The sequence below is a fragment of the Antedon mediterranea genome, chromosome 8, assembly GCF_964355755.1.
Source record: "Antedon mediterranea chromosome 8, ecAntMedi1.1, whole genome shotgun sequence".
In the NCBI taxonomy this organism is placed as follows: Eukaryota; Metazoa; Echinodermata; class Crinoidea; order Comatulida; family Antedonidae; genus Antedon; species Antedon mediterranea.
Genome location: NC_092677.1, coordinates 15,627,644 through 15,655,445, shown reverse-complemented (window position 1 = coordinate 15,655,445; position 27,802 = coordinate 15,627,644). Strand labels below are relative to the sequence as shown.

At 32.8% G+C, this 27,802-nt stretch overlaps 2 protein-coding genes across 3 annotated transcripts in view; both read left to right on the top strand.

The window, feature by feature from the left end:
- Positions 1–544: 544 nt before the first annotated feature.
- Positions 545–27,406, top strand: LOC140056513 (CD109 antigen-like). The gene is made up of 27 exons (XM_072101910.1): positions 545–614; positions 1,074–1,202; positions 1,849–1,973; positions 9,519–9,600; positions 11,511–11,726; positions 11,848–12,051; positions 12,364–12,543; positions 12,966–13,157; positions 13,487–13,636; positions 14,349–14,483; positions 16,349–16,412; positions 16,721–16,904; positions 17,338–17,455; positions 17,908–18,021; positions 18,257–18,364; positions 18,899–19,042; positions 19,348–19,492; positions 19,868–20,044; positions 20,566–20,804; positions 21,146–21,229; positions 21,469–21,649; positions 21,981–22,204; positions 23,103–23,261; positions 23,578–23,750; positions 24,293–24,455; positions 25,203–25,308; positions 25,900–27,406. Exons 1-27 carry the CDS (start codon positions 588–590, stop codon positions 26,124–26,126), a joined length of 4,050 nt encoding a protein of 1,349 aa, XP_071958011.1. The 5' UTR covers positions 545–587; the 3' UTR covers positions 26,127–27,406.
- LOC140056514 (CD109 antigen-like) overlaps positions 27,383–27,802 on the top strand; it is a 49,558-nt gene continuing 49,138 nt past the window's right edge. Inside the window, exon 1 of one of the 2 annotated variants that reach the window (XM_072101911.1) lies at positions 27,383–27,466. The gene's annotated coding sequence lies outside the window, so the exon portion shown is untranslated. The remainder of the gene's footprint in view (positions 27,467–27,802) is intronic. The other variant, XM_072101912.1, reaches the window with a different exon arrangement.

Here is a 27,802-nt window from a genome sequence, read left to right as displayed (position 1 = left end):
ATCAACTTGACAGTTTATTTTAGAATGGAGAATTTGGCCAAAAAATGATCAACACTAGAAACATTTTGATTTTAAATTTAAACCGAAATCAAGACCATTTAACATACTTAAAAATACTGGATAAAAGCGAATGATTACAGTTTTTTTCTTTTTCTTTTTTAGTAAAAAAAAAAACCTACCTACCTAACTACCCTATACCCTACAGGTATTGACGATGTTAGTAATCAAGTGTAAATTAAAATTAGTTTTTAGTTTACTATACAAAATAATATTAACTTAAGAGTTTACATGCCAGATATAGTAGCTGACATTCTTACAGTATAACAAAGACACTTGTGATATTGTATTATTTTTTATTGATATGGATTATTAGAAGTCATTTGATCATACAGTATAGTTAGCAATATCCTGTTAGCTAAATCTGAGCTTAATCAATTTTTTCATATTATGGAGCTTGCAATTTATGTACTGTCTTTTAGTGCTTTGAAATATTTTTACTATTTTAAACCATTACCCTTTTCAATTTTTCCTTTCTTTTAATAGTCAATTACAGAATTTTTGCTGTGAACCCTGACCTTTCTCAACGGATGGTGAACTATAGCATTGAAATCAAGGTACTATGATTATGGATATTTTTGGTTTATAATACTTCTTGTAAAACTCCTCTCACCCCCCCCCCCCCCTCCAATCTACTAAAAAAAACAAAAAAAACCTAAATTTGTATTGATTTTTTTCTATGTTTATTGATATAAAGTTTGCGGTACACCACGTGTAGTTCTGAAAAGAACTGTTGAGTTTCTGTTGAGTTTCTCGATGTTTCGATCAATATGCTTTGATCGTCCTCAGGAGTGAGAATGATTCTTTGTATGCAATCACTTGAGTTATATTCTGTTCGGAAACCTTGTACACTTTTTTATTTGAATCGTAAATTGAAAAAATGTCAGTGTGCTCAACAGAAAATCATTCAAATATTAAATTTGTAATGCCATGCATGCAACTAAATGCTCAACAGAAAATGTATAACATTACTGTTTTATTCCAACAAAAAATGCCAAATTATTTTTGTTATGTAGGATCCATTAGATAACCTGATCCAGCAGTGGACTGATTATCAAGCGCCCTCAACAGGCGTAGTAGTGGAAGAATTACCAATGTCAACTCAGCCAGTACTTGGTGATTGGAGTATCACTGCAACATCTGGTGTAAGTAACACAATCCGTTTTGATGTAAAAAAATATTTAATAAACAAAACTTATTAATTAAATTAAAAATTATATAAGATACAATCGTGTATTTGCATCCTGTTGCTTGGTGAAATACAATCATATGGCATGCTTATTTTATTATCTTAAATGATACTTTTTATAAATGTCATTGCCTTACAGTACTTCTTTTCGCAATTTACTTAAACTCATCTTATAATAATAGCAATTCCTCTTAAAATCAATGATTTATTGTTATAATCTGATTGTTTTATTCTGTTAAACAATAATATTCACTATCCATATATGTATGTGTTTCATTTTTTTATGACATATAGTTATCGTTTATCTGTATTTTTATCAAATTTTAAGGTCTAAACAGGACAAGAAAAAATGTTTTCTTCTGGTTTTGACCTTATTTACGGTTTTATTTGCAACTCACATTATTGTTTTGTATTTATATTGATTGTTGTCATAATGAATCTGAATGTCCTCCATTTTTATGTCGTCTTAATGACTCAGTCTGTGGTATAAAAATGAAATGTGTTGTTTATTAATCAATTTTGCACTGCTTTTTTATCTAGCACTTTTGTTCATGCCTTGCATTCATATTATTATTACTATACATTTCTGTATTCTTCTATAGGATGTATCTGCATACCAAGTGTTCACCATTGGCGAGTATGTCCTGCCAAAGTTTGAAGTGTCGGTCACATTGCCATCTTTTATTACAAGAGGGGAAACATCATTGGAAGGAAGGGTTGATGCCACGTAAGTTTATGGAGAACATTTTTATAATCTCATTAAAAAACCGTAATATAATTTTGAAGTCACCTTTTCAAACTAGACACTAGCAGTGGTAGTGAATGTAAATAGCCATAACTAAGCTAATGAAATGTATGATATGTTCTACCAATGTTAAATGTTGTCTCTTTAGATCTTACTGTCTTAATATGTATTGTGCAGCCCTTTGTTGTAACTATCGTATGAAGAATATTAGATCTCTTAATGTATGCTACAATAATACTGTGCGCCAGATACTTAATGTCTCTAGAAGTAGTAGTGCCAGTGCAATGTTTATTGAACATTGTGTCCCTTCCTTTAATGAGTACATGCGAAAATCTACCTATGGTTTCATGCAACGTATGTTGAATAGTGGTAACATCCTTGTTGCTTGTGTTTGCAAACATATGCTCCATAACTCCAAAATGTATTGTAGATGGAGAAGCATTCTTTATACTTTAGTTTACGATTTTTTTTTTTCTGTTTATTAGTTTATTAATATGGATGATATTTCCAAAATAAAAAGGAATTGAATTGAATTGAATTGAATGGTGACCTTTGCCCCTTCGTGAAATAGAAATCCTCACTATAAAAATCCAGCTTATGGTCTTGTGAAGGCATGAAAATATTTCTTTTTAGTTTTTTTTCATTTAATCCACTGAATTTATATGGTTAGAGCTTAGCTTTTTTAATATATGGTTCAAATGCAAAAGATATTTAAACAAATTATTTTAGTAGAACCATACAAATTTATTATAATCAGTTTTGTTACGTTTTAGCTTTTTTGTTTTTGAGTGGTACGCGACAGAATGTTTGTATAAATGTGTTTGCTGAAATTTATAAAATAAAATAAGATGTACTTGTACAGTAAATTGCTAGTGTAATACAGTAAACTGTGTACTACAATACTATGATACGTATGAAGGTGCCAATGCAGATTCGGGACCATGTGCAGCATGGTACCTGTCTACCAAGCCCAGGATCCAGGATTGTCACCTAGTATTGTGTATCATATGCTGCTATTGTGATGCAAATTAAAATCCTTTGGCACTATGCCTAAAATCATATTACTTTTCCTCTCATACTTGCTCAAACCCTACCCATGAGGCCCTGTAATAGGTATAATTTAAATAAACTGTTGTGTATTTTAAATATCTTGCATGTCTTCTGATCCAATGGTAATTGCTGTATATTAATTACCAAGAATATATACCAAGAAGCCCTGGGTACAAAATTAGAGGATGGAATTATATTCAGTTTGCATTAACAATGCATTCACCATAAGACTATACACATTTAACTTGAATTAGACTAGGTGGGATTATTCTCGAGCATGGGATTATATTCGGATCATATAGTATAAAAACCTCTCTCTTTTATTATATTACATAGCCTATGTAAATACGTGATCGTGATTGGTTAAAACTGCATCACATGACTACCGCTGCGAGGATCGATGATATTGACAGGTGTAATTTTTGTGTGGCAACACTCGCGGTTGGCGATAAATAAACAAAAGTCATCTACTGGGAGTTGAACTTGTGATGATTTGTCACACCATCACAAGACAATGTTTCATCCGTTGCGCCACGCAATTTGCTTGAAGAAATTAATCAACTAAACTATTTAAACTATGCATACATAGCGCCCTCATTTGTTATTAGTCCTCCCTAGATGTGATGGAAGACTGTTTGTGATTTGTTAATAATCACGGTAGTAACATGGTACGCATGGTGCGCTGAACATCCGGTGATTCGGCTCCTCGAAGAAGACAAATTATTATTTACTAGATGGTACGCTCGCTTCGCTCGCGTACCATCTAGGTCGTTCCCACAGATGGTTCTCGAATACACAGTAATTTCTGCGTAACAAAACTGGCGATTTCAAATGTACGTACCGCAGGACTATAGGCCTATACATTGTCGTTTACAGAAACAAATAAATAGACACGATGATTTATGTAGTCAACTAAAATTAGCACCCTGGGAATTACTTCCGAAGGAGAAACTTATCACAAAATGAGTCCAAGTTTTTGATTTGGACTCATTTAAAGAAACCCAATTTGTGTTTTGTATGTAACATTAGGGTTGAGGGATGGGAAAGCGGATAGGTACAAAGAGGAACAATTTTTAAATATATTCTTTATCCACTCAGTAACGAAATATTTTTCTCATGTTTTATAGGCCTATAAATAATATACCTCTAAATACAGTAAAACATTTGCGATTTAATACTTTTTTTATTTTATTTATTTATTTATTTCTTTTAAATATTCATTGTACACTAATTTTCCCCGTGTATGGCAAGAGATTCCTAATTATATTAGAGAACATTCTTTATTTAGTTTAGTTAAAACTGTCACTGTCATAATCGATTGAAATATTAAAGTACCATGTCACGATACACCACTACGACGTTTATATTTGGTAATTATTAATTAATACAAACGTTGAGAAAGAACTGTCAGTATAAAGTTTATTTGTATATAATAATGTGTTTATATATCTAACAGTAGAGCCTATCCACAATCTCGCAAGTTTATTCTCAAAGGGCCCATATATTTACCTACCGTATGTGTTAAACCAAGGGCTCATAAATTTACCTACAGTACTTGTGTTAAACCAAACTCTGGCAGACTGAGAGATTGGGATGTTCCATTCATCGCAAATCAATAGATTTGTATAATCGTATATTAAATCTATCAAAATAGTATTTTTTAAAGAAAATCGGCCTGTCTTCAACATTATGATGGTGTACTCTAGCTGTTCAACCGGTTTTCAGCTATTAAAAACAATTATCGTAGGAGGAGATAGGAAAATGCGAAGCCTCCTCGCATTTTTGTGGCGGGTATTTTTCAAGACGGACATCCATTATACAGTGTATACCACGGTCGGAAAACACCCCTATTTGGGGCAAATCTTGGAACCTAAATTCGTTTTAACCGTCAATAACTTATTATCTAACTTAATTTAATTAGTAAACAGGGTTACATCAGGTGGTTAAAATCAGTACCGAAAGTACGAACCAACTTTATATACCATCGAGTAAAAATTATAGAAGTAAGGCGCGATTTACCGAATTTTGCCCTTACGTAAATTTATATTATAGATGCGGCCTACCTGATATTATTTAATAATATTATTATAATTAATGTAGGCTTATTGATGGAAATTCTTCTCTTCATTTAAACGACCTAAGCCTAAGTGAATATTTTATTGCCAAGGAATCATTAATTAGTAATTATCTATATTATTCTTCGCAAGGTAAGGTGAATGCAACGCCTAACTAGGCAGGCTCATTACAAGGAGGCCTATAGCTACACCCGACCCGGCAGTAGATATTCAACTTGTTGTTGGCTATGTAATATAACAGATATCGCCTTTTACACCGGTAAAATATAAGATTTGACAACCCCTTGGGAATGGCATTATGTTCTCGGGAAATATATATTCTCTCGAACAAAATATCATTTCCTCAGGGATGTCAAATCTTATATTTAACCTCTAAGCAGGCAATCTGTATAATAATGCTGCTTGTGGAGTGAGAAGTGAATGTATTATTGTTTACATTCAAATTTACCTAAGACTGCTTTTGAATTTGTTCAGCCAACTGTGTACAGGAACAATGAACAGATCTGAAACTCGATATTAAACTAACAATGTCTTTATTCTAGCATAAATTGTCACATAATTTTCTACATAATGGAAAGTGCCATTTTGTTGTATCAAAGACCTATTTTAGCCTTAATTGTCATATGCACCATTTGCACAGGCTCTGTTAGTAACTCAGTGCATACCATGTAATTGTGATAAAAACATGATGTAGATAATTAAATAAATACAATTAAATTAAACAAACTTATTTATACAAAGCATACCTTTTATTCATATTTTGATATATTATTCACTAATCAATTAATATATAATTCATTAAAATTATAATAATAATAATAATTTACTTGGCAAATTTAAATTACAATCTTGCCAGGAACAAGCAATAGGCAAATACCTGAATGGATAAAAATTCTTTTACTCCAAAATCAACAAAACACTGTATTTTTATCAATTACTTAAAGATGTATTGTCCCTTTGACTAATTCAAAAAAAATTAAAAATAAAAGATTTCGAAAAAAGGTGGGTCATTTTGAAGTATCATAATAGTTATTAACTATCACCAAAAATTTTTGGAAAAAAAAAAAATTTAACTGAAATACAGACGTTTTTTTGTTTAAAAAATAACTTTGACTTCCAGTCAAAGTTTTCAATCCAAACATATCCCATAATGAAACGCGCTTGTTTGGCTACTCTGTATGCATAATCATAAAACTTCCTCATGATCTGTGTGTGAAAATACCTTCTTAACCGTGACAAGTTTTAAACAATCCTAATTTAGCATACTAGATGGTACGCTCGCTTCGCTCGCGTACCATCTAGGTCGTGCCCACAGATGGTTCTCGAATACATAATAATTTCAGCGTTAAAAAACTGGCGATTTCAAATGTACGTACCGCAGGAAAATAATACATGTCGGTTACAGGAACGAATAAAATAGACACTGTGATTTATGTACTCAACTAAAATTAGCACCCTGGGAATTACTTCCGAAAGAGAAACTTGTCACAAAATGAGACCAATTGTTTAAGTCAAATTTAAACAAACTTAATTTGTGTTTTGTATGTAACATTAGGGTTGAGGGATGGGGAGAGGATGGGTGCAAAGAGGAACACTTTTTAAATATATTCTTTATCCATTTAGTAACGAAATATTAATTGTTTTCATGTTTTACAAATACTATACCACTACATACAGTAAAACATTGCGATTTAATACTTTGTTGAAACTATCACCGTCATAGTCGATTGAAATAGTACAGTACATGTAACGATACATCACTACAACGTGTATATGTTTATATAATGTAAAACAATTTGTGAAAACCACCTCTATTCGGGGAAAATCATAAATTCGATTTAATCGTCAATAAATATTTAATTATCTAACTCAACTTAATTAGTAGGCCTAATGGTTTTCAATTGTTTCTTAGAGCCAATTCATACTTAAGTTGGTTCCTACCCTACCCACCAAAGTTGTTCTGCGTTTAGGGCATGTGATGTACCGTAGGCCTATCCTCTACTGGTTTTACAACGCTACTCATGCCAGTGAGGGAAGGGTGATGATGTGGGTGGTTTAACTGCAATAAGAAAGATGTGTACATAATATACGGCGAGTGAAAACGCTAGCTCATAATATCCGTTTAAAAAAAATTATATCCAACCTCTGCAGCACAGATTGAAAAAAAAATGGATCGAATTTCTGTTATGAGTATACAGTACTTGCCTTTACGACGCCTGAGGGAATAGACGCTGGTGGAACAGAGATTGGAATGTTCCATTCATCGCAAATCAATACATTTGTATAAACGTATATATATTAAATCTATCAAAATAGTATTTTTTAAAGAAAATCGGCCTGTCTTCATTCAACATTATGATGCTGTACTCGAGCTGTTCCACCGGTTTTCAGACATTAAAAACAATTATTGTAGGAGGAGATAGGAAAATGCGAAGCATCCTCGCATTATTGTCTGCGGGTATTTTTCAAGACGGACATCCATTAAAAAAAACACCCCTATTTGAGGCAAATCGTTGAACCTAAATTCGTTTTAATCGTCAATAACTAATTATCGAACTCAATTTAATTAGTAAACAGGGTTACATCAGGTGGTTAAAATCAGTACCAAAAGTACGAACCAACTTTATATACCATTGAGAAAACATTCTACAAATAACGCGCGATTTACCGAATTTTGCCCTTTCGTAAATTTACTTTGAAGCACTCGCTTTGCTCGCGTACCATCAGGTCGTGCCCACAGATGGTTCTCGAATATACAGTAATTTCAGCGTAACATAACTGGCGATTTCAAATGTACGTACCGCAGGACTATAATACATTGTCGTTTACAGAAACGAATAAATAGACACGATGATTTATGTAGTCAACTAAAATTAGCACCCTGGGAATTACTTCCGAAGGAGAAACTTATCACAAAATGAGTCCAAATTTTTTATTTGGACTCATTTAAAGAAACCCAATTTGTGTTTTGTATGTAACATTAGGGTTGAGGGATGGGAAAGCGGATAGGTACAAAGAGGAACATTTTTTCAATATATTCTTTATCCACTCAGTAACGAAATATTTTTTTCATGTTGTATAGGCCTATATTCTATAAATAATATACCTCTAAATACAGTAAAACATTTGCGATTTAATACTTTGTTAAACTGTCACTGTCATAATCGATTGAAATATTAAAGTACATGTCACGATACACTACTACGACGTTTATATTATTGGTAATTATTAATTAATACAAACGTTGAGAAGGAACAGTCAGTATAAAGTTTATTTGTATATAATAATGTGTTTATATATCTAACAGTAGAGCCTGTCCACAATGTCAGTAATAAAGTTTATTTGTATATATTTTTATATTACATCTAATCTAATATAATAGGTATTTACAGTATTGTCAAAGTATTGCAAGTTTATTCTCAAAGGGCCCATATATTTACCTACCGTATGTGTTAAACCAAGGGCTCATAAATTTACCTACTTGTGTTAAACCAAACTTTGGCAGACTGAGAGATTGGGATGTTCCATTCATCGCAAATCAATACATTTGTATAATCGTATATTAAATCTATCAAAATAGTATTTTTTAAAGAAAATCGGCCTGTCTTCAACATTATGATGGTGTACTCTGGCTGTTCAACCGGTTTTCAGCTATTAAAAACAATTATCGTAGGAGGAGATAGGAAAATGCGAAGCCTCCTCGCATTTTTGTGGCGGGTATTTTTCAAGATGGACATCCATTAGACAGTGTATACCACGATCGGAAAACACCCCTATTTGGGGCAAATCTTTGAACCTAAATTCGTTTTAATCGTCAATAACTAATTATCTAACTTAATTTAATTAGTAAACAGGGTTACATCAGGTGGTTAAAATCAGTACCGAAAGTATGAGCCAACTGTATATACCATCGAGTAAACATTCTAGAAGTAAGGCGCGATTTAGCGAATTTTGCCCTTACGTAAATTTATATATAGATACATAATGCATACTAATGTGGTTTGAAATCTTTGTTTACTTTCGCTCGTGACGATTTTCCAGATGAAATGTAATCAAATTAATTTACCTGTTAATTACGTAAACTTGTTGTTTTTGGCTCAAATTTTCGACTTAAAGTGAATAACTTTAATATTACTTTGATATGGCCACTTTAAATTTAGAATATTTTGACCTTCATTTTTTTGTGTTTCAAGGGACAATACATCTTTAACAGGAAAAGAGGATTCTTTTCTAAGATGACCAATATCATTGCTATTTATTAAAATAAATAAAAAAAAAAAAGTAATGCCAGATATTATGACATATGCCATTTTAAATCTTTCCAGAACTTTTATTTATTCAGAACAAAAGTTTTCTTCTATATAGTTTTTATATTTTGACATCTTTCAATTGTTTCTTTTAGATATACTTATGGAAAACCTGTTAAAGGAATGGTACTTGTAAGGATCACATCTGGAAATCATGAAATAGAATTGAACATGGCTGTAAGTATGACAAAAACCCCATCAGACAATGGTATCAACCAAACATCATGGTATTATTATTATTTTATTCTCGTTTAAAGTATTAAAAAGGGCATAATAGTACAAAACTTGTGTCTATTTACATCATTTGAAATATAAAAAGTTAAAAAATAACAAACATCAATACAAAATCAAGCAAAATTGTATATTGAAGTCAGCTTTATTAAAGCAAGAGAAACGATCTTGATTAAAAAGTTTCTAGATCGAGTCATAGAAGTTTTGCAAAGTTATCACATGATTGTGATACACTAGTACTCCACTATTTACTTTTCAATGGTGTTTTGGGAGAGGGTAGGTGTATGTGCCATACTAGATTTCTGTATAATTATGATTTCAACTTATTGGTTTCTATTCCTGATTCTGAATGATGTTGCCTTTCAATTGTACTGTTGTTTTCTTAATGTGTTTTTATATTGCTGAAATAAAGTTTATTATGATAAGTGAAGTATTGTTTGCCAGCAGCAATATATCATCGTGATGTGGTTTCCCGAATGATCGTAAAATAAAAACGTTACTGGGTATGACCAACTAGCGTTCTTGTCACCAACTAGTCATCCATTCATAGAAGTGCTGATGTAGTAGCCTATCTGTACGATGACCATAGAATGTGACCCGAGACATGACTAACTACGACTTTTAGTTGATAGAAGATTGAAAAAATTTTGTTAAGAAGAGTTGTACTGAATGTGGATGTGTAATGAAATTATGTCAATAATGATAACACACTATCCTAGGCATATAAATAGTAATGTTTGTTAGTATAAACAATTTTGAGTGAAGGAAGAAAAGCAAAGAGACTATGGAGCGGCTATTCCTGAATATACAATACTAAGTATCGTAGATTTAAATTATAAATTTAGGCGTTCTTGTCAAAGGTCAAGCGCCTATAGCCTGCCACGTTTCGATATTCAATATTGAACTTGACCTGATGTGGTTCCATGGTATCTTTATATGAAAATGGTAGAGTGGATAGAAAATAATTAATTAAAAATTTACCTTAAAATGGTTTTGAACTGAACTGGTGGATGTCTTGTCGTCATATGGTTTTTAGTTTAAAAGACTCTATGGTCGATATTAGTGCGTGTGCGTAATAGAATGAAATGCTTGCGTGATGCAGAGTTGTATAATAGTGTACTATGCTTATAAATAAAAGTGTATCGTACATAGTAGAGAAGATCGAAAATATAACATATGGTAGAATATGAAAAAGTAGTATAGAATGTAGAAATAGGAAATGTTTGTTAATAAAAAAGAATAGATTTTGAATGTGAGGAATGACTTATGATGGTTAAATCCCACTAGAGATCATTTGTTTCTATGGTAGGCTTTATGTTGCATTATTAAGTTAATACATGATATCTTAGTATAATTGGAAATAAATTAGTTCTTTCAGACATAGAGAATGTTGGTACTGTACTAAGTGTCTTTCAAGTACATATTGTTATGCACATGTATTTATTGATCTCATTGTTAAAAAAATCAATACTTATAATATACATATGACACAAGCAATAATAGACAAACATTTCAAATAAGCCAAATCATGGTTGATAATATTAAGACTTTACAATTTAAAAATTACAATGTATGTGATGTACCTGTTTCAATAAAAGAACATTTTAAAGTCATTTGTAATTTGAAAAGCAAACTGTATGTTATACAGACAGATTAAAAAAAAGGTTGAATTTTAGTTTCCTGTAATTTCATTTTAAGTACCACCAGTTTTATTTCTAGTACTACCATAATAAAAAAGTTAGCAGTCCCTAGTTGTAAGGACTGGTTCCTTGTTTAGGAACCTAATCATATTTAATAGTTACAAAAGATGCTAGTTACAAACATTGATTGACAGATTTTCATATACTTATTTTTAGATTGATGGAAGTAAATCATTCTCTGTTCCTCTAGATGATTTTGAGAGACTTTCTGATGGAGTAAACTTCAATGTCATTGCCATTGTAACAGAAAGTCTAACCGGAAAAGAACAGAACTCAACAGCTTCAACAGGGTACTTTAACAGGCCTGTCAAAGTGGACATCTTGGACGGAAATTCTAAGACATTCAAACCTACTTTGCTGTACACTGCTTATGTAAATATTTGTATTTATTTCGGGTTTCTGTAGACAAAAAAAAAACAATAAGAATATACATTTCTTTTGAAATTGTTCTAGTTGCAGAATGCATCACAACTCTGAGGTTTTTTTCTTATAGATTTCGGTTACAAGACAGGATGGAACACCTCTGTCTGATGCAGAGAGGAGTGTGCCGTTGCTTGTCTCTTACAAAGACCGTTATACCTTCAATGATGATTCAAGGAATTCTGAAGTGTACTATGAAATTCCATCTACTGGGGTTGTGACTGCACAAATTGATGCAAGCATCCTTTCAAATGATGTATCATCAATTTCTATACAGGTACCGTAGAACCTCTGTTAAGGGGACTCCTATTGAAACTTCAGTTGTTACTTGAAAACCATAGTGGTGTACCTGAATATGTGTAGGCCGTATAAAACATACATTGCCTCATAGGAAAGTGTTAGCAGGTGTCCCAAGAAGGGTTATATTGTAATAGTCTTTGCATTTATAGCTGAGTTAACAAAATCTTCCAATTTTCAAACTTAAACTGACTCGTTAAAGTAGGAAATGTACAATCATGAATTTGATGATTACCAGAAGTGATGAAAACAAAAAATGTGAGTAAATAATAATTATAATTCACTCCAATAGGCACGGTACTACACGATGGAGGAAGAAAGCGGGTATGTTGATGATTTTAATGTTGATGCGGTTGAATCACCGAGCAATTCATTCATTCAGATCATCTTAACCAATTCTGGATTGAATGCAGGAGAAGATGCCACATTTACGATCACGTCAACGGAAGTGCCGCCTAACATTGTTTATATGGTATGACATCATCAATGGTTAACATTAATCCTTGGTTTTAATTATTAATATGCATATTTGAATAATGTCGTAAATACAATATAAATTTAATGGAAATATAGATAATAATAAATAACATAATTATAATATAGATAGGAATTTAATATAAATATAAATTGGAATCTAAGAAGATCATTTTCAATATTTAAAACTCTTATTCTAAATCCATAGACGCATGCTGTTTGTAATATAAATATATAATATAAATAATAAAACAATAAATGTAAACTTTATGTAAATATAATGAGAATATAAATGTAATATAATTTGTTTAATTCTGTAAATATAAGATGCATGTAAAATGTTATTTAATTAAATTTTAAAATAATTAAGTTGATGTGTCAGTCAATGGTTTACACATTTTTATTTCTTTTTTTGCATAGATTTTATCCAAAGGCAATATTGTTCTAACTGGAACACTGTCTGGATTAACTTCTACTCAAAATACATTGAATGTTGCTATCACAGCTGACATGGCGCCAACAGCAAAGTTGATTGCGTACTACGTTCGTTCTGACAATGAAACTGTTGTTGATGTGTCAAACTTTAATGTAGATGGTGCATTTAAAAATCAAGTACAACGTTTTTTTTTATTTTAATCATCATTCCACTCTTTTGTTATTACATTGGTAAATTGAATGGATCAATTTATGATATACTTCCTGAAAACTATTGTCACTTATCTGCTTTTATAAATATGTAACAACAAATATTATTGAAATAGAATGATACAATTGTAAATCTGGAAATTACTATAAAACTCTCTGGTCCATAATTATGGTCAATACCATTTCTTTGTCAGTATGAAAGAATGACTGGTTTGAAGCAGGAGTTTTGTCCAATTACTTCTTTAAGTTACTTCATACAGAAAACAGTAAAAATAATGTTTATTGACCATTCATAGGTCAGTCTGTCATTCAGTAGTGATGTTGTTGAACCTGGTGATAACATTAATGTTGACATCGCAGCAACAGGGAGCTCTCTAGTCTATCTATTGGCTGTTGATCAGAGTGTTCTACTTTTGAAATCTGGAAATGACATCACTCAACAGAAGGTAAGGACAGCATTTTAATTATTCTCTTTGTAAAGCGTTGAGTGGCTGAGTAGTCAAAACGGGGACACTGCAAACAACAATCTGGTTCAAGAATTCTCGACCATTAGTTCTGGTGGCAGATCAGCCCTCGCTTCAAGAATAAAGACTAAAACACTGAAGATCCAGAGGTACACATCTAGCTTGTGTGCACTTTTAAGTGCACACAAGCTAGATGTTAGCTTGTGTGCACTTTTAAGTGCACACAAGCTAGATGTGCAACTCAAGTTATGCTTTGGAAGTTCTGGTCCATTTTCAGTTTATCATTTTTTGTTCCAATCAGGTGAAAATGCACTACTTCTAAATTAATTATCTTTATATGGGTGATCAATTAGCATTAATTTTGATTTATTTTTAGAGTAAAATGCTAACATTATTCCACTACAGTGACTTCAGTAACTAAGTTTGTGTACAATATTTATAATGCATTTGGTATTTGTTTTTTTTTTAAGTTAAACTTTTTTTAAACAAACAAGGATCATGCATTATTGGAGTAAAATCACTGTAGTAGAATGTGCCTCTATTTACAAAAGTGTGATGTATTCAAATATGGTAGAATGACATCATCATGTCCATTTTATTATATGTTCACATCACTTTTTTTTTCACATAATGTTTGAAAGTGTAGACAGAGCTTTACACAACATATCATATCCAAACATTTTTTTTACCTCAGGTGATCGAAGAGTTGGAAACATTTGACAGTTCAAACAAAGGTAATGATGATGTCGATCCATTTGGAGGAGGATTTAGGCTGCCATGGTTCTGTGCATTCCCAACAGAAGGAAGCTATGCTGCAGAAATATTTGATGTAAGTAAATATTCAATACCAACATGGTGCCAAGAAGGCGGTCAAATTGATAGAGCCTAAGGTACTGTCACCCAGCCTAACTTTCTTCAACCCAGCCTTTTGTCTATTCAGCCTAATTGGTCATGTAAAAAGATCTTTAAATCTATATATATATATATATATTTTTATTTTATTTTATTTTATTTCAACCACATCCAGCAGCGAAAAATCGCCAATTACAGGATGCCTTAAAACTCTTAAGATGTAAATATAGAATTTAAAGCACATTAAAATAAAAATTATGAAACATACAAAATGGCAAACTTAAATCGATTTAAGAATTTTAAACTTAAAATTGGACAAAGTGTCAAAAAAAATATCGATAGTCTTATTTATAATAGAAATTGAATTAAAAAGCTTGGATAATCTTTGAATGAAACCATTTTTTGTTACGTTGACTCGACAATGGTCAAGGGAAAATAAGTCGGTGTTGCGAGAGAATTTTGAGATAAAAAATGAGATATATACTTTTTCTCATTCTCACAGATTTCCTCATCTTTATCATTTCAAATTAATTAATTAAATTTCAGTATATCACCGGGCGGTTTAGAATTAATGTTCTTTGCCTCTTGTGTTTATATATATAAAAGTATCTCTTCGGAGATCCCGCCTCGTGAATAAAAATACTGAAAGATGAGGGCGTATCAATTTGTTCTCTGTTGCGCGTGCGTACAACTGAGGACTAGTGCTGTTCCGCCGTACCACGCCGAGAATGTTAAAGAGTCGTTATCCAATCGAGTTCGAACAATACCATGAAAGCCCCAGTGGTCTAATGGTTAGGACATCTGCATATCAAGCAGGCGGTCCGAGTTCGAGTCTCGGTTGGGGCGACTTTTTCTCATTCTCACAGATTTCCTCATCTTTATCGTTTCAAATTAATTAATTAAATTTCAGTATATCACCGGGCGGTTTAGAATTAATGTTCTTTGCCTCTTGTGTTTATATATATAAAAGTATCTCTTCGGAGATCCCGCCTCGTGAATAAAAATACTGAAAGATGAGGGCGTATCAATTTGATCTCTGTTGCGCGTGCGTACAACTGAGGACTAGTGCTGTTCCGCCGTACCACGCCGAGAATGTTAAAGAGTCGTTATCCAATCGAGTTCGAACAATACCATGAAAGCCCCAGTGGTCTAATGGTTAGGACATCTGCATATCAAGCAGGCGGTCCGAGTTCGAGTCTCGGTTGGGGCGACTTTTTCTCATTCTCACAGATTTCCTCATCTTTATCGTTTCAAATTAATTAATTAAATTTCAGTATATCACCGGGCGGTTTAGAATTAATGTTCTTTGCCTCTTGTGTGTATATATATATATTGTGTGTATATATATATATATATATATATATGTTTATATATATATAAAAGTATCTCTCGAGATCCCGCTCAGTGAATAAATATACTGAATTATAGATGAGGGCGTATCAATTTGATCTCTGGTGCGCGTGCGTACAACTGAGGACTAGTTGTGTTCCAACCGTACCACGCCGAGAATGTTAAAGGGTCGTTATCCGATCGAGTTAAAGAACAATACCATGAAAGCCTCAGTGGTCTAATGGTTAGGGCAACTGCATATCAAGCAGACGGTCCGAGTTCGAGTCTCGGTTGGGGCGACTTTTTCTCATTCTCACAGATTTCCTCATCTTTATCGTTTCAAAAATTAATTAAATAATTTTCAGTGTATCACCGGGCGGTTTGGAATTTATTTCTATGCCTGTTGTGTTTATATATATATATATATGTACAGCACACATCATTGTAATTTTTTTCAGTAATTTTCCTTTGGATTTATATATACAGTTTATAGTTATGAGACTTTCTTTTTAGAATTCTGGAGTGATTGTTTTGACTGATGCTGAAATACCAGAAGAATATGATTATCCATTTTATAGTAAGTTATGAAAATGCTGTGCTTTAATTTAGTGCTTTAAAAGTACCATGTCTTTAAAGCTATACATAAATTTGTTTAAAATGAATTTTATAAGTGTATGTAGTGTGGTTCACAATCCCACTCCTTCTAAAGAGCAAATTTCTCAAGATTTGTTTACATTTGAAAATAATGTATAAATAAATAAAGAATTTTTCATTGGTTTGACCTATGGGGTCATACAATGCGTGCAATATGAAAGCATAACCTGTTGCTCTGAAAAGGCCCTAATTCAATAATTGTGTGAAATATGAATTTATCATCAAATTTAGATTATCGTGCTTATGCTGTTCCTGCTGGTGTTCCTGGACGTGGATGGATTGAAGCAGATGTTGCGTTCGACCCAGGCTTTGCTGATGAAGCAGTTCAAGAAACACTTCCAAATACCAATGATGCCGATTCTGCTGTACGCACTGAATTTCCAGAGACATGGCTGTGGATGGAAGCTACTGTTGGGTATGCCTTCTGTTGATTTTCATTTTTTTACTCATCTTTACATTATGTACATAAAACTAAATTATCTGTATAGCTTTCACTAGCAGTAAACCAACCGTTTTTTTGCCAGAAAATGAAACAAAATATCAATTTTCAAATGAAACTTGTGTAGTACTAACCTGTATGCATTTATTTTAATACAAACTTATCATACTTGTATAATGATGTTTTGTATTGTTGAACCATATATCATTACATATAGTGCTATACATTTAATTGTTCAATTATAATAGTTGTCGAAATTTAAAAAAAAAGTCAATTAATTAAAAAAATTGCATAGAAAGGTAGTTCTAAATATGTTAAAAAGCCATTTGGATTGCATAAATCTGAACATCAAATTTATTTTGTTTTATTTTTGTTACCCAAAATATGACTCCATCTCTTCTAACAATAGTGTTGATGGTATGCTTTCAATTGAGACTACTGTTCCAGATACAATCACTTCGTGGGTTGGCAGTGCATTTGCTTTGTCAAGCTCTACTGGTCTGGGAATTGTTCCAACCACATCAATGGTTCGTATGTTTAGATATGAATATGTTACTACTACCGTATATTTCTTCTTCTTCTCACCCTCCTGGAACACAAAATTGGGCTGACTTTGAGGGTGGGACTATACCCGGGAAAACCCTGGTTCAGGAAAAAATGATTGGTAAGCAAACTCATCTCTGAACTGAACTGACTAGAGAGAGGACTTATCCAGACCAAAAATCAATACTGGGACTATAACTACATACTCTGGGGGGATATGCTTGTTTGTGAAATCAGAAATAAAGTAGTGAGTGGGATTAAACATGAAGTGGGATTATACCTGAGGATATATGGCATATGGTACACTGTTTTTAGTTATCCTGTTTTATGAGCATCGTTGCTTATGTTTATACTGTAGATTTAGCCAATGGTTTATTAAATGATCGATAAACATGATTGTCGCTTTAGAATTGAATCTGTATGTTTTTGCTTCTAGGTCACAGTATTCAAACCTTTTTTCGTGTCCATGAATCTTCCGTATTCTGTGATCCGTGGTGAAAACTTGGCATTAGAGATCCTGGTATTTAACTATCAAACTATGGACATTACTGTAAGTAATTCATTTACTACTTACTTACTCTACTCTCCTGTTATACTTATATGTTTGTTTTTTTGCTATGTAGAAAGATTGAAAATAAAATAAATAAAATTATATCTGCAATAGGGGCTTTTTGAGTTGAGTTGAAGTGGCTAGAAAATCCGAACAGTCGACTTCTACCTTAACATAAGCACAACATTGGTTGTGGTAAGTATATAATTTAAAAATATTTGGTCATTTATTTTAGGCTGAGATAAAACTTCACAAGTCTGAAGACTTTGATAACATTGAGTTTCACACAGGTGGTAACAGCATTGATGATAAAGTGACAGAAGTCTATGTCAGTAAGGACCAGGTCAGTCTTATTATTCACATTTGTTTATGTAAATAACAGAGGGCTTAACTTGAAAAGAGTAAATTTGAGAATTTAAGAAAGCATGTTCAAAACAAGAGAGGGCACTATAAATTGGACAAAAAAGACATTAACAAAAAAAAAATGCTATTAAAAATTTTAAGCATTTCTGTTTCTACTGTAGTCTGGAAATCTATTGTCTAGTAGTATAGTAGAGTCTAAATAATGAACGGAAGACAAAAGTTTGACTCAACAATTTTTGGAAGCTCCTGTGATTATCTGGAGACTTTGGCTTATTCTAATAATGTATGGTAGACCTACACTTTCTGACTTTAAACACATTATCTTTATGATTAAATTAGGCTTTGCCATATAGATGGGTTCAGTATTAAAGTTTTTGTCAGAAATTTTAAGTATTTTATGTTTATTGTGGAAGATACAGATTTCGAGAACCAAACAAGATCAATTTACAAATGTAACTTTTAAAACATTCTGGAAACTATAATTTTTATTTTGTTGTATTTTTGCTTTTTGCAGGTTGTGAAAGCCAATATTCCAGCTGGTGAGGGTGTGTCAGTGTCATATGCCATCATCCCAAAGAACTTGAAATTAATGGATATTCAGGTGACGGCACAATCCACAAATGGCAGGGATAGCGTTATAAGACAGCTCCTGGTAGAGGTAATTTTTGTTTGTTTATTTATTATAGTTTGAGAAATTAAATCAAATTCTTCACCAGCAGCCAATTAAATTTGACAACAAAAAGTGTGATGTGCCAAAATATAGTAGTGATATGATGTCATCGTGTCCATGTATGGGCACATCACATAAGTTTGATAGTTTAGACAGAGCTTACGGATTTAAGAAATATGGATTTATGAAATAGGTCTTGATCCTGTGCCTCTCAAATGCTAGTATGATATCCCTTGCTGCACCACACCATATGTTTTACATGTTTGTTGATAATATGTATTTCTTACATTCAGCCTGAGGGTGTCACTGAATTTTACACAAATGCAGACTTGATTGATTTAACTGAAAGCGACAACAGTTTTACAAATTCATTTCTGATTGATCTTCCTCCGAATGGTTTGATTGATGGATCTGTTTATGTAAAGTTGGCCACAACAGGTGTGTCATTTCTTCTAAATTATTGTTAAGTTCCCTATAAAAAAAGAATATTTACTTTACCCTTTCGTACAGTTTTATTTTCAATCCATTGTTCGTGGCTCTAAATGAACCTAGCTCTGCCAAACAGATTATGTTCATTAGTAAAAAGGTTCATCTGGATCACTGTATAGTATATTAAATAGTAAATTTTCTTATGGATCATCCAAAAGAAAATTTACTATTTAACAGATTATGTTAATTTCAGGTGTACATATCTATTTATACACACTAATGGCTTAATGTCCTTTTTGAAGCACCAGTTTGCCTGTGCCTGCATATAAATCAGGCCAATCTAATCCTTTGCCATTATACCAGTATTTTGACTTTCACTTTTAGGGGATATAATGGGACCAACAATGAGTGGATTGGATGAACTCTTGCGGATGCCCTCTGGATGTGGTGAGCAGAATATGATAGGCTTTGCTCCAGATGTCTTCATTTATGATTATCTTACGAACACAAATCAGAACAATCCAGAAATCAAGAAAAAGGCACTCGATTTCATGAAAATTGGTAAATCACAATTTCATTTCTACAGTATGTTGGTTTTTCCTATTTGATTTAATGATGCATGGGTCAAGTTTGCCTAAAATTAACATGTAGTCAGTAGAGAGAGAGAACTTGCGAATAGAGAACTTTCATGGATCTTTCAGTGTCTTATTCCCCTTTAATAGCGGCACTTTCTTTCTGTCAGAGAAGGCTTGCATAGCAGCACAAAAATAAATCTTTTAGTGTCTTATTCCCTTCAATGGCAGTTACTACTTTCTTTCTGGGCAACCAGAGACAGATCGCATAGCAACAAAAAAAATGGATCATTCGATGTGTTATTCCCTGCAATGGCAGTTTCTACTTTCTTTCTAGGCTTCCAGAGACAGATCGCATAGCAGCACAAAAATGGATATTTCGATCATTTCATTTCCCTTAGTAGCAGTAGCACTTTCTTTCAGAACCAGAGAAAGGGCATAACAGTACAAAGATGTATCGTTATCGTTGCCTTATTTTCCTTTATTAACTACAGTGCACTTTCTTTCTAGGCTACCAGAGAGAACTTGACTACAAGCATGTTGATGGATCTTTCAGTGCTTTTGGGAATAGTGATCCTTCTGGAAGTACATGGCTGACAGCCTTTGTCATTAAATCATTCGTTCAGGCCCAGGACTATATTTTTGTAGACAACAAAGTTGTTGAGATGGGAATCACTTGGTTGTTAGAACAGCAGAATACTGATGGATCATTCATGGAACCAGGCAAGATATGCCACAGAGATATGCAGGTTAGACGATAGTAATTTGGTTATGTTTTCCAGTATGTTATGAGACATACGGTATGTTATACACACCTGATTTTATTCTTGCTATTTGATTGGTTAATTTACGCATCGTGTGTCGTTAAATTTTTTTGCCAATTACTTTTACTAATAAATGTTCTTAGAGAGAAAATGTATATATTCGAAACATTTATGATTCTGCTTTTACTCCTAATAATAATTTACTGTAAAAACCATTTTAACTCATTTTGCTCACTTTAGTTTTGGTTTGTGTAATTTGAGTGAAATTAATAAAATTGGAGCATTTTTGTAATTGTGCTTAAAAAAATAATTTGTTTGATTTTCAGGGAGGAGTATCAGGGCCTGTAACACTTACTGCATATGTGGTGGTTGCAATACAAGAAGCTAAGAATGGTCGTGGTTTAAAACAGGTTAGAATATTTATATAATATTCACTATCCACAAATAGAGGGCCTATATTCAACATGGCCGCTCTTTCTGTTTAACAATTGTTATTACTGTACAACAGGTAGAGGAAAAATGGCAAAATCAGCACTGTGGTCAAGTGTTGTCAAAACAATATAGATTATCCGATAAAAATCCTAGAAAGTAGGAAACCTTTTTTCCTCTGACTGCTTACTTGTTCACTTATACTTTACTTTTTTTTCAGGCAACTTTAGATGGACTTACCAGATCTTTGGATAAGGCTAATGCCTATATTGTAGGCCAGTTCTATACTTTCAACAAGGATCCCTATATCTTGGCTATCACCACATATGCCCTAACTTTGAGTGGACATGCAGAGCGTGACACTTTCCTCACTGCATTAGAAGCTCTTGCCATTGTTGAAGGTACTGTATTGTGAATAGAAAAAGTTGGCTATAACCTAAATGTGACGGGCATATAAACAACAACAGTTCACTTTATTTCTGAATGACAACATTTTATTTTTGAACACATTCACTACTCCATAGGAGAAATCCTTTCTTTTTTGGTAATGAGGATTCGATTACAAAGGCCTGGCATCCACAAAAGATAATTTCTTGCATTACTATTCATAAACATCCTGCTCCGTTCACTGCCTCCTTTCATTTTCTCTCCTGTCACCTTTTCATTGAAAAAACGAAATCATGTGTCTTTCAACATTCATCTTTTCACATTTTACCATTGATATTTTTAAAGGCGGAATGAAATACTGGCGTCGCCAAGATAAAAACACAGATGATGATGAGTCGAATGGAGATATCTGGATTCGACCATATGGAAAACCGCCCTCATCTGATGTCGAAATGACAGGTTACGGTCTTCTCACCTATCTGGCACGTGACGATACTTTGGGAGGAGTTTCAATTTCAAAATGGTTGACTAGACAACGAAGTGAAATTGGAGGTTATTCCTCAACGCAGGTACACCATTTTAACTTTTAAATTAAAGTTTTTAAAGTAATGTATAGCTTGAATAAAAAGACTCAATTGAATTGAAGCACAAATGCAAACATATACTTTTTCTGTGTTGAACAAAAGTAACGTAAAGATGTTTGGTTACAGTCATGAGTTCTGTTAAAAGATCTTCTAATAATGAAGCATAAATGCTGCTATTTACAAATCTATTAAGATCTCATTTTATTTCATCCCCTACTAGGACACTGTCATAGCCATGCAAGCCCTCGTCTCATATCAGATGCTCTAAGATTTTTTTCCTCTACTAGGACACTGTCATAGCCTTGCAAGTCCTCGTCTCATATCATATGCTCTAGGATTTTTTTTTCTACTAGGACACTGTTGTAGCCTTGTAAGCCCTCTTCTCATATCATGCTCTAGGACTTTTTTTGTTCCACTAGGACACTGTTGTAGCCTTATAAGCCCTCTTGTCATATCATATGCTCTATGACTTTTTTTTCTACTAGGACACTGTTGTAGCCTTGTAAGCCCTCTTCTCATATCATGCTCTAGGACTTTTTTTGTTCCACTAGGACACTGTTGTAACCTTGTAAGCCCTCTTGTCATATCATATGCTCTATGACTTTTTTTTCTACTAGGACACTGTTGTAGCCTTGCAAGTTTCCATCTCATATCATATGCTCTAGAACTTTTTTCTTTAGGACACTGTTGTAGCCTTGTAAGCCCTTGTCTCATATCGTGTGCTCAAGGACTTTTTTTTTCTACTAGGACACTGTTGTAGCCTTGTAAGCCCTTGTCTCATATCGTGTGCTCAAGGACTTTTTTTTTCTACTAGGACACTGTTGTAGCCTTGTAAGCCCTCTTCTCATATCATGTGCTCTAGGACTTTTTTTTCTTCTACTAGGACACTGTTGTGGCCTTGCAAGCTCTTGCCTCATATGCTGGTCAGATCAGCCTGAATAGAGGTGAGGTTGTTATAGATGTAACATTATCAGAAGATCCAACCTACACTCAGTCGCTTATTGTTAACAGTGACAATGCTCTCGTATTTCAGCAGTTGGAGGTAATGTATTATTTTTAATAATTTATTGTAATTCATTAAATATTTTAATTTACATTTTGTAATTGATTGTGCTGATCATCATGTGAAAGTTATTCTGCTGCAGTTACTGTGCTACACTTTCTATTGCAATATTACGTAGGATTTTAATTTATGAGGAAGTACTGTATACTGAAATGAATAACAATGTTTATGATTTGCAAAAAAAATCAGTTAAATAATTCCATAAACAGTTAAAGAGTTAACAAAATGTATTTACTGCAGTAACTGCAGTCGTATAATGTTGACATGGTCCTTTATTAAAACCCATAATGTTTAGATTCCTGTGTCAGCTGGTTCAGTTGACGTTTCAGCCTCTGGAAGTGGATCATTTCTTTTACAATTCTCTGTTATGTACAACGTGCAAGAAGTTGTAGAAGAACCTGCATTTAACGTCACGATAGCAGTGATTGACAATGATTCAAACAATATACAGATTCAAGTGTGTGGACAGTAAGTCATTATATGCAAATACTGTGCATTTAATAAATAAATCAACGAAATATTCTCACTTCCAGATGCCCTCAGGGCAGTAAAAATGTCTTTTAACAAGACGGGTTTACTTACGAGAGGTGTGACTGATAGAAGGCCAAACATTTTAAGTTTCTATGACCAATATTTTGTGGCGTTAAATTTGTTGGTTCAATGATTCTTTTTTCCATGGAATATAAGCCTTGGACATTTATTTTCTTTGTACAATATATTGAAAATAATATGAAAATTATAAAACATTATCTTCTTTCAAAAGTAACCTAAATGTATGTAACTAGATTTTTCAATAATTTTTGTGGATGCTATAACAACTTTAGGGTGTCCTACTTTTTGGAATTGAATTATCATACATGATACAAAACATAAATCATTTATTGAGGACCTACACTTTTGAAACAGTGGCACACTACTTGAATGAATGTGCATACAATAATAATAATAATAAGAAGAAAAGTCCTAATTATATAAATATATTGTCATTGATTTTTAATTCGTTTTATCAGGTATCTGAAAGATATTGTGCAGAGTGGAATGTCAATCATGGAAATTGGTATCCCATCAGGCTTTGTGGTAGATGAGGATAGGATCAGACATGAACTTGAAGACATTGCCTCTTTGCAGAAATATGAATTGCAGAAGAGAATTGCTATTCTTTACCTTGATGAGGTAACAATACCATTTTACTCTAAAGGAATTCGTTTGGTTGGGTAAAATGACAATTTAAAAATAAAAAAAATGTAATCCAACCTTTACCCTGTAAATGAAAAAATAAAGTAAAAATCATGGCCCTGTCTCACCTTGATTTAGCTATAATATCTGCAAGTTTTTATAAAACACTGGAGCTTTCCAATTTTTGACGAATGCTCTGAACATTCATGTCAAATTAGATGTATAAATAATACATTGAGAAACATTGAAATCATATTTAAACATCATGATGTCAATACTGCTGATGTCAATACTGCTGATGTCAATACTGCTGATGGCAATACTGCTGATGTCAATACTGCTGATGTCAATACTGCTGATGTCAATATATATTGTTCATTTCATCTCCTCCTCTTTAATTTGTCCATGGCTAAACGCTGTCTACACGATTGCTATAGCTTTGTGGTTGTTTGGAACATCAAATACATCAAATATGTTGCAAAATATTATCTTAACATACAGTATTGCTAACTTATTTATACTTAAAATGTGTGTCAACGTATTCCAACTTGCTTATAACATATGTCAGCCAACATATAGACGTGTGTCAACGTGCCTCCGTGTTCTCTTAACTTATACAGAACTTTATAGGGTAATTAACATACGACAGTGTACCCCACAGATGTTTATTTCTTCTAAAAGAAATTGCTAGTTTGTTTATTTTCCATAAAGTCTTTTTCCTTGATTTATATTGCTTGATTCCAGATTGCATACAGTTTTCCAACTTGTGTAGGTGTTGCAGCTTACAGGACAAATATTGTTTCAAACATAAAACCAAGCCCAGTGAAGTTGTATAATTACTACCAACCAGGTAAGGTATCAATTATATCAGAGTGATTTATTGAAACACTGTAATAATGCTCTGTTGACTCTTAAACAAATGTTGGTTCAGCACTGTCCCACATTGAATGCTTAACAATGCAGAAATCATGGTTTAGAAATGTGTAAAAGATGCAAGACTATGCATGAAATATGTGTTGAAAATTTGTGTCTGGTGCACTCCAAATTCATGCCCGCAATTTTGTGAATAAACTTGTGTATTGACGTAGGTCACAGCAATGCATGTCATTGCAAGAAATTGTGGTGCAGTTCACTACACGACATAGTCAATCATAATTTGACTGCGCATATTTCAATTTAGATGGTATGCACATGTTGACCATGCCATGTGAACTAGTGTATAAACGATGTAATAGTGTTTATGTATTTGTAACATATTTGGGACAATACCATTATGTAACAATGTAATAGTGTTCATGTAAGGCGTAAACTATTTGTAACATATTTGGGACAATACCATTAAATTGCATTCATTGAAAAATGTGGAACAGTGCATACCAAAATGTGCGTGCCAATGGGGCATAGGAGTGTATCTTGGTAATATTTCAATTGTCTTCACCAGATGAACAAGTCACCAAGTTTTACTTGTCTAATACTTTGAGTAATTCAAATATCCATGAATTGTGCGATACTTGTGGAGAAGCAATCAGCTTGAGTGCAGCAGACACCACACCAGAACCCTCTGCAGCGGTCATTCAAATGACCCCTCACCCACTTCTTAACATCGCTACACTCATCGTGAGCTGTTTCATTACAGGGTTAATGCTTGGAGTAAACTATCATGGTTAATAAAATCAACCCTCAAATTATATCTCTAAAAAAAAAAAAGAATTTTAAATGCATATCATGTTTGTATACACTTTACTCAAATTATATAACAAAAATTTTAAACATTATTCGTATGAATTTTTGTATGTAATCAAGATCATAGTTTTATAAATTATACAGTAAAAAGTGGATCATATTGAAATGTTGGGTTTTGGTATAGTTGAATCTGTAGGCCTAAGGTGTATATATGAGGTGAAATGTTTCATTATTACTATTTTTTTATAACTTGAGTTACTTAAACATTATTATTTGATGGATTAAAAAGTAAAAGTAAAACTTACTTGAAATATTTAAATTTCAATAATTATCAAAAACAATCATGTTTTAGGTTTAGGTATACTAATACAATACTAATTAATATTTAGCAATATTAATTTAGCAAATCTATTTTTTGCAAATCCTGATATTTAACCAAATTAAGGTGTATGAATTATGCAGCATATATTTTTGATTTGTGATGATTTTGATTTTTGGAAGTTTCTATATTTTTCGACTTTGTAACAAAACCTTGATTTTTTTAATAGAACAATAATGTAAAAAAAAATAGTTTGCTTGAAATAATATATTTAATTTAATGGATTAAAAGAAATAAAAATTAGGTTTGTTGAAAAAATATATATTTATTGATTTGTAAGAAGATAAGAGTGTTCATGTTTTTGAGGGACAATACATCTTTAACAAGAATATTTCTTACAAAAAACGCTGCTCGCTTATTGTTATTGCTAAGGTCAAGTCTGGGGGTCACTTCATCACGCCTAGATACTTCAAGTATCCTATTACAAACAAAAACTTCAATGGACTGTTTTGATAATAATTCAATGATTATCTGACAGCGAATTATATCATGGGACTCATAAATACCAGAATGCTTTGGGATTTGTCGTTAGACTCTTTTCTCAGCCGTTTTTGGATTCAATAAATTATAGTGGAGTTTCCATTTTAACAAAAATGTCAAAGTGTAGTACTATAAAACAGTGCTTGATTTCATCTAATGAATGAGTCATCTCGTGTGACGTAGCGGGCTAGAGCAGCAGCGTGAAAAAAATAGAAATACATTTCTGTGATTTAGATGAAGAATAAAAATGACTTCTCTTTTTATGTTAAACTACATGCTGCCACCACCTGTTATTTCTTGAATATGTATGTTGTCATGCATAACAAATCATGTACTTAGTAGTAGTACAGTAGTGTGTGATTATGTCAATAAATAAAAGGTGGTTGGATGGATACATTGTTGTCTATATGAAATAACTGCATTTGGTAATTTTTTTGGTTGCCGGGAGAAAAGGTAAAGTTTAAAGGTAAACATTGTTTCAATTTGTGATTAATTTAATAGGTTTCTGTGTGAGATTCTTGGTATGGTAAATGCCTGATTGGTTGTATGATATGGTGTGCTCCATAGGTGTGTGTACCAGGGAAGACTGAATCTTCCCTCAATGTACTGTAGGTAGATTGGTGATCAGTTCAGGAAGTGAGTGCATACCTGAAGCCTAGACCAAACTGTATACCTGGGCTAATAACCTTCCTAGCCTATACAAATTATTTATTGATTTTTTTTATTAAACTTTAAGATGACAAAAAATGCATAATGCTATACAGGTTGGTTTGCATAATTGGCCCAACACGTCAGAAGTGTA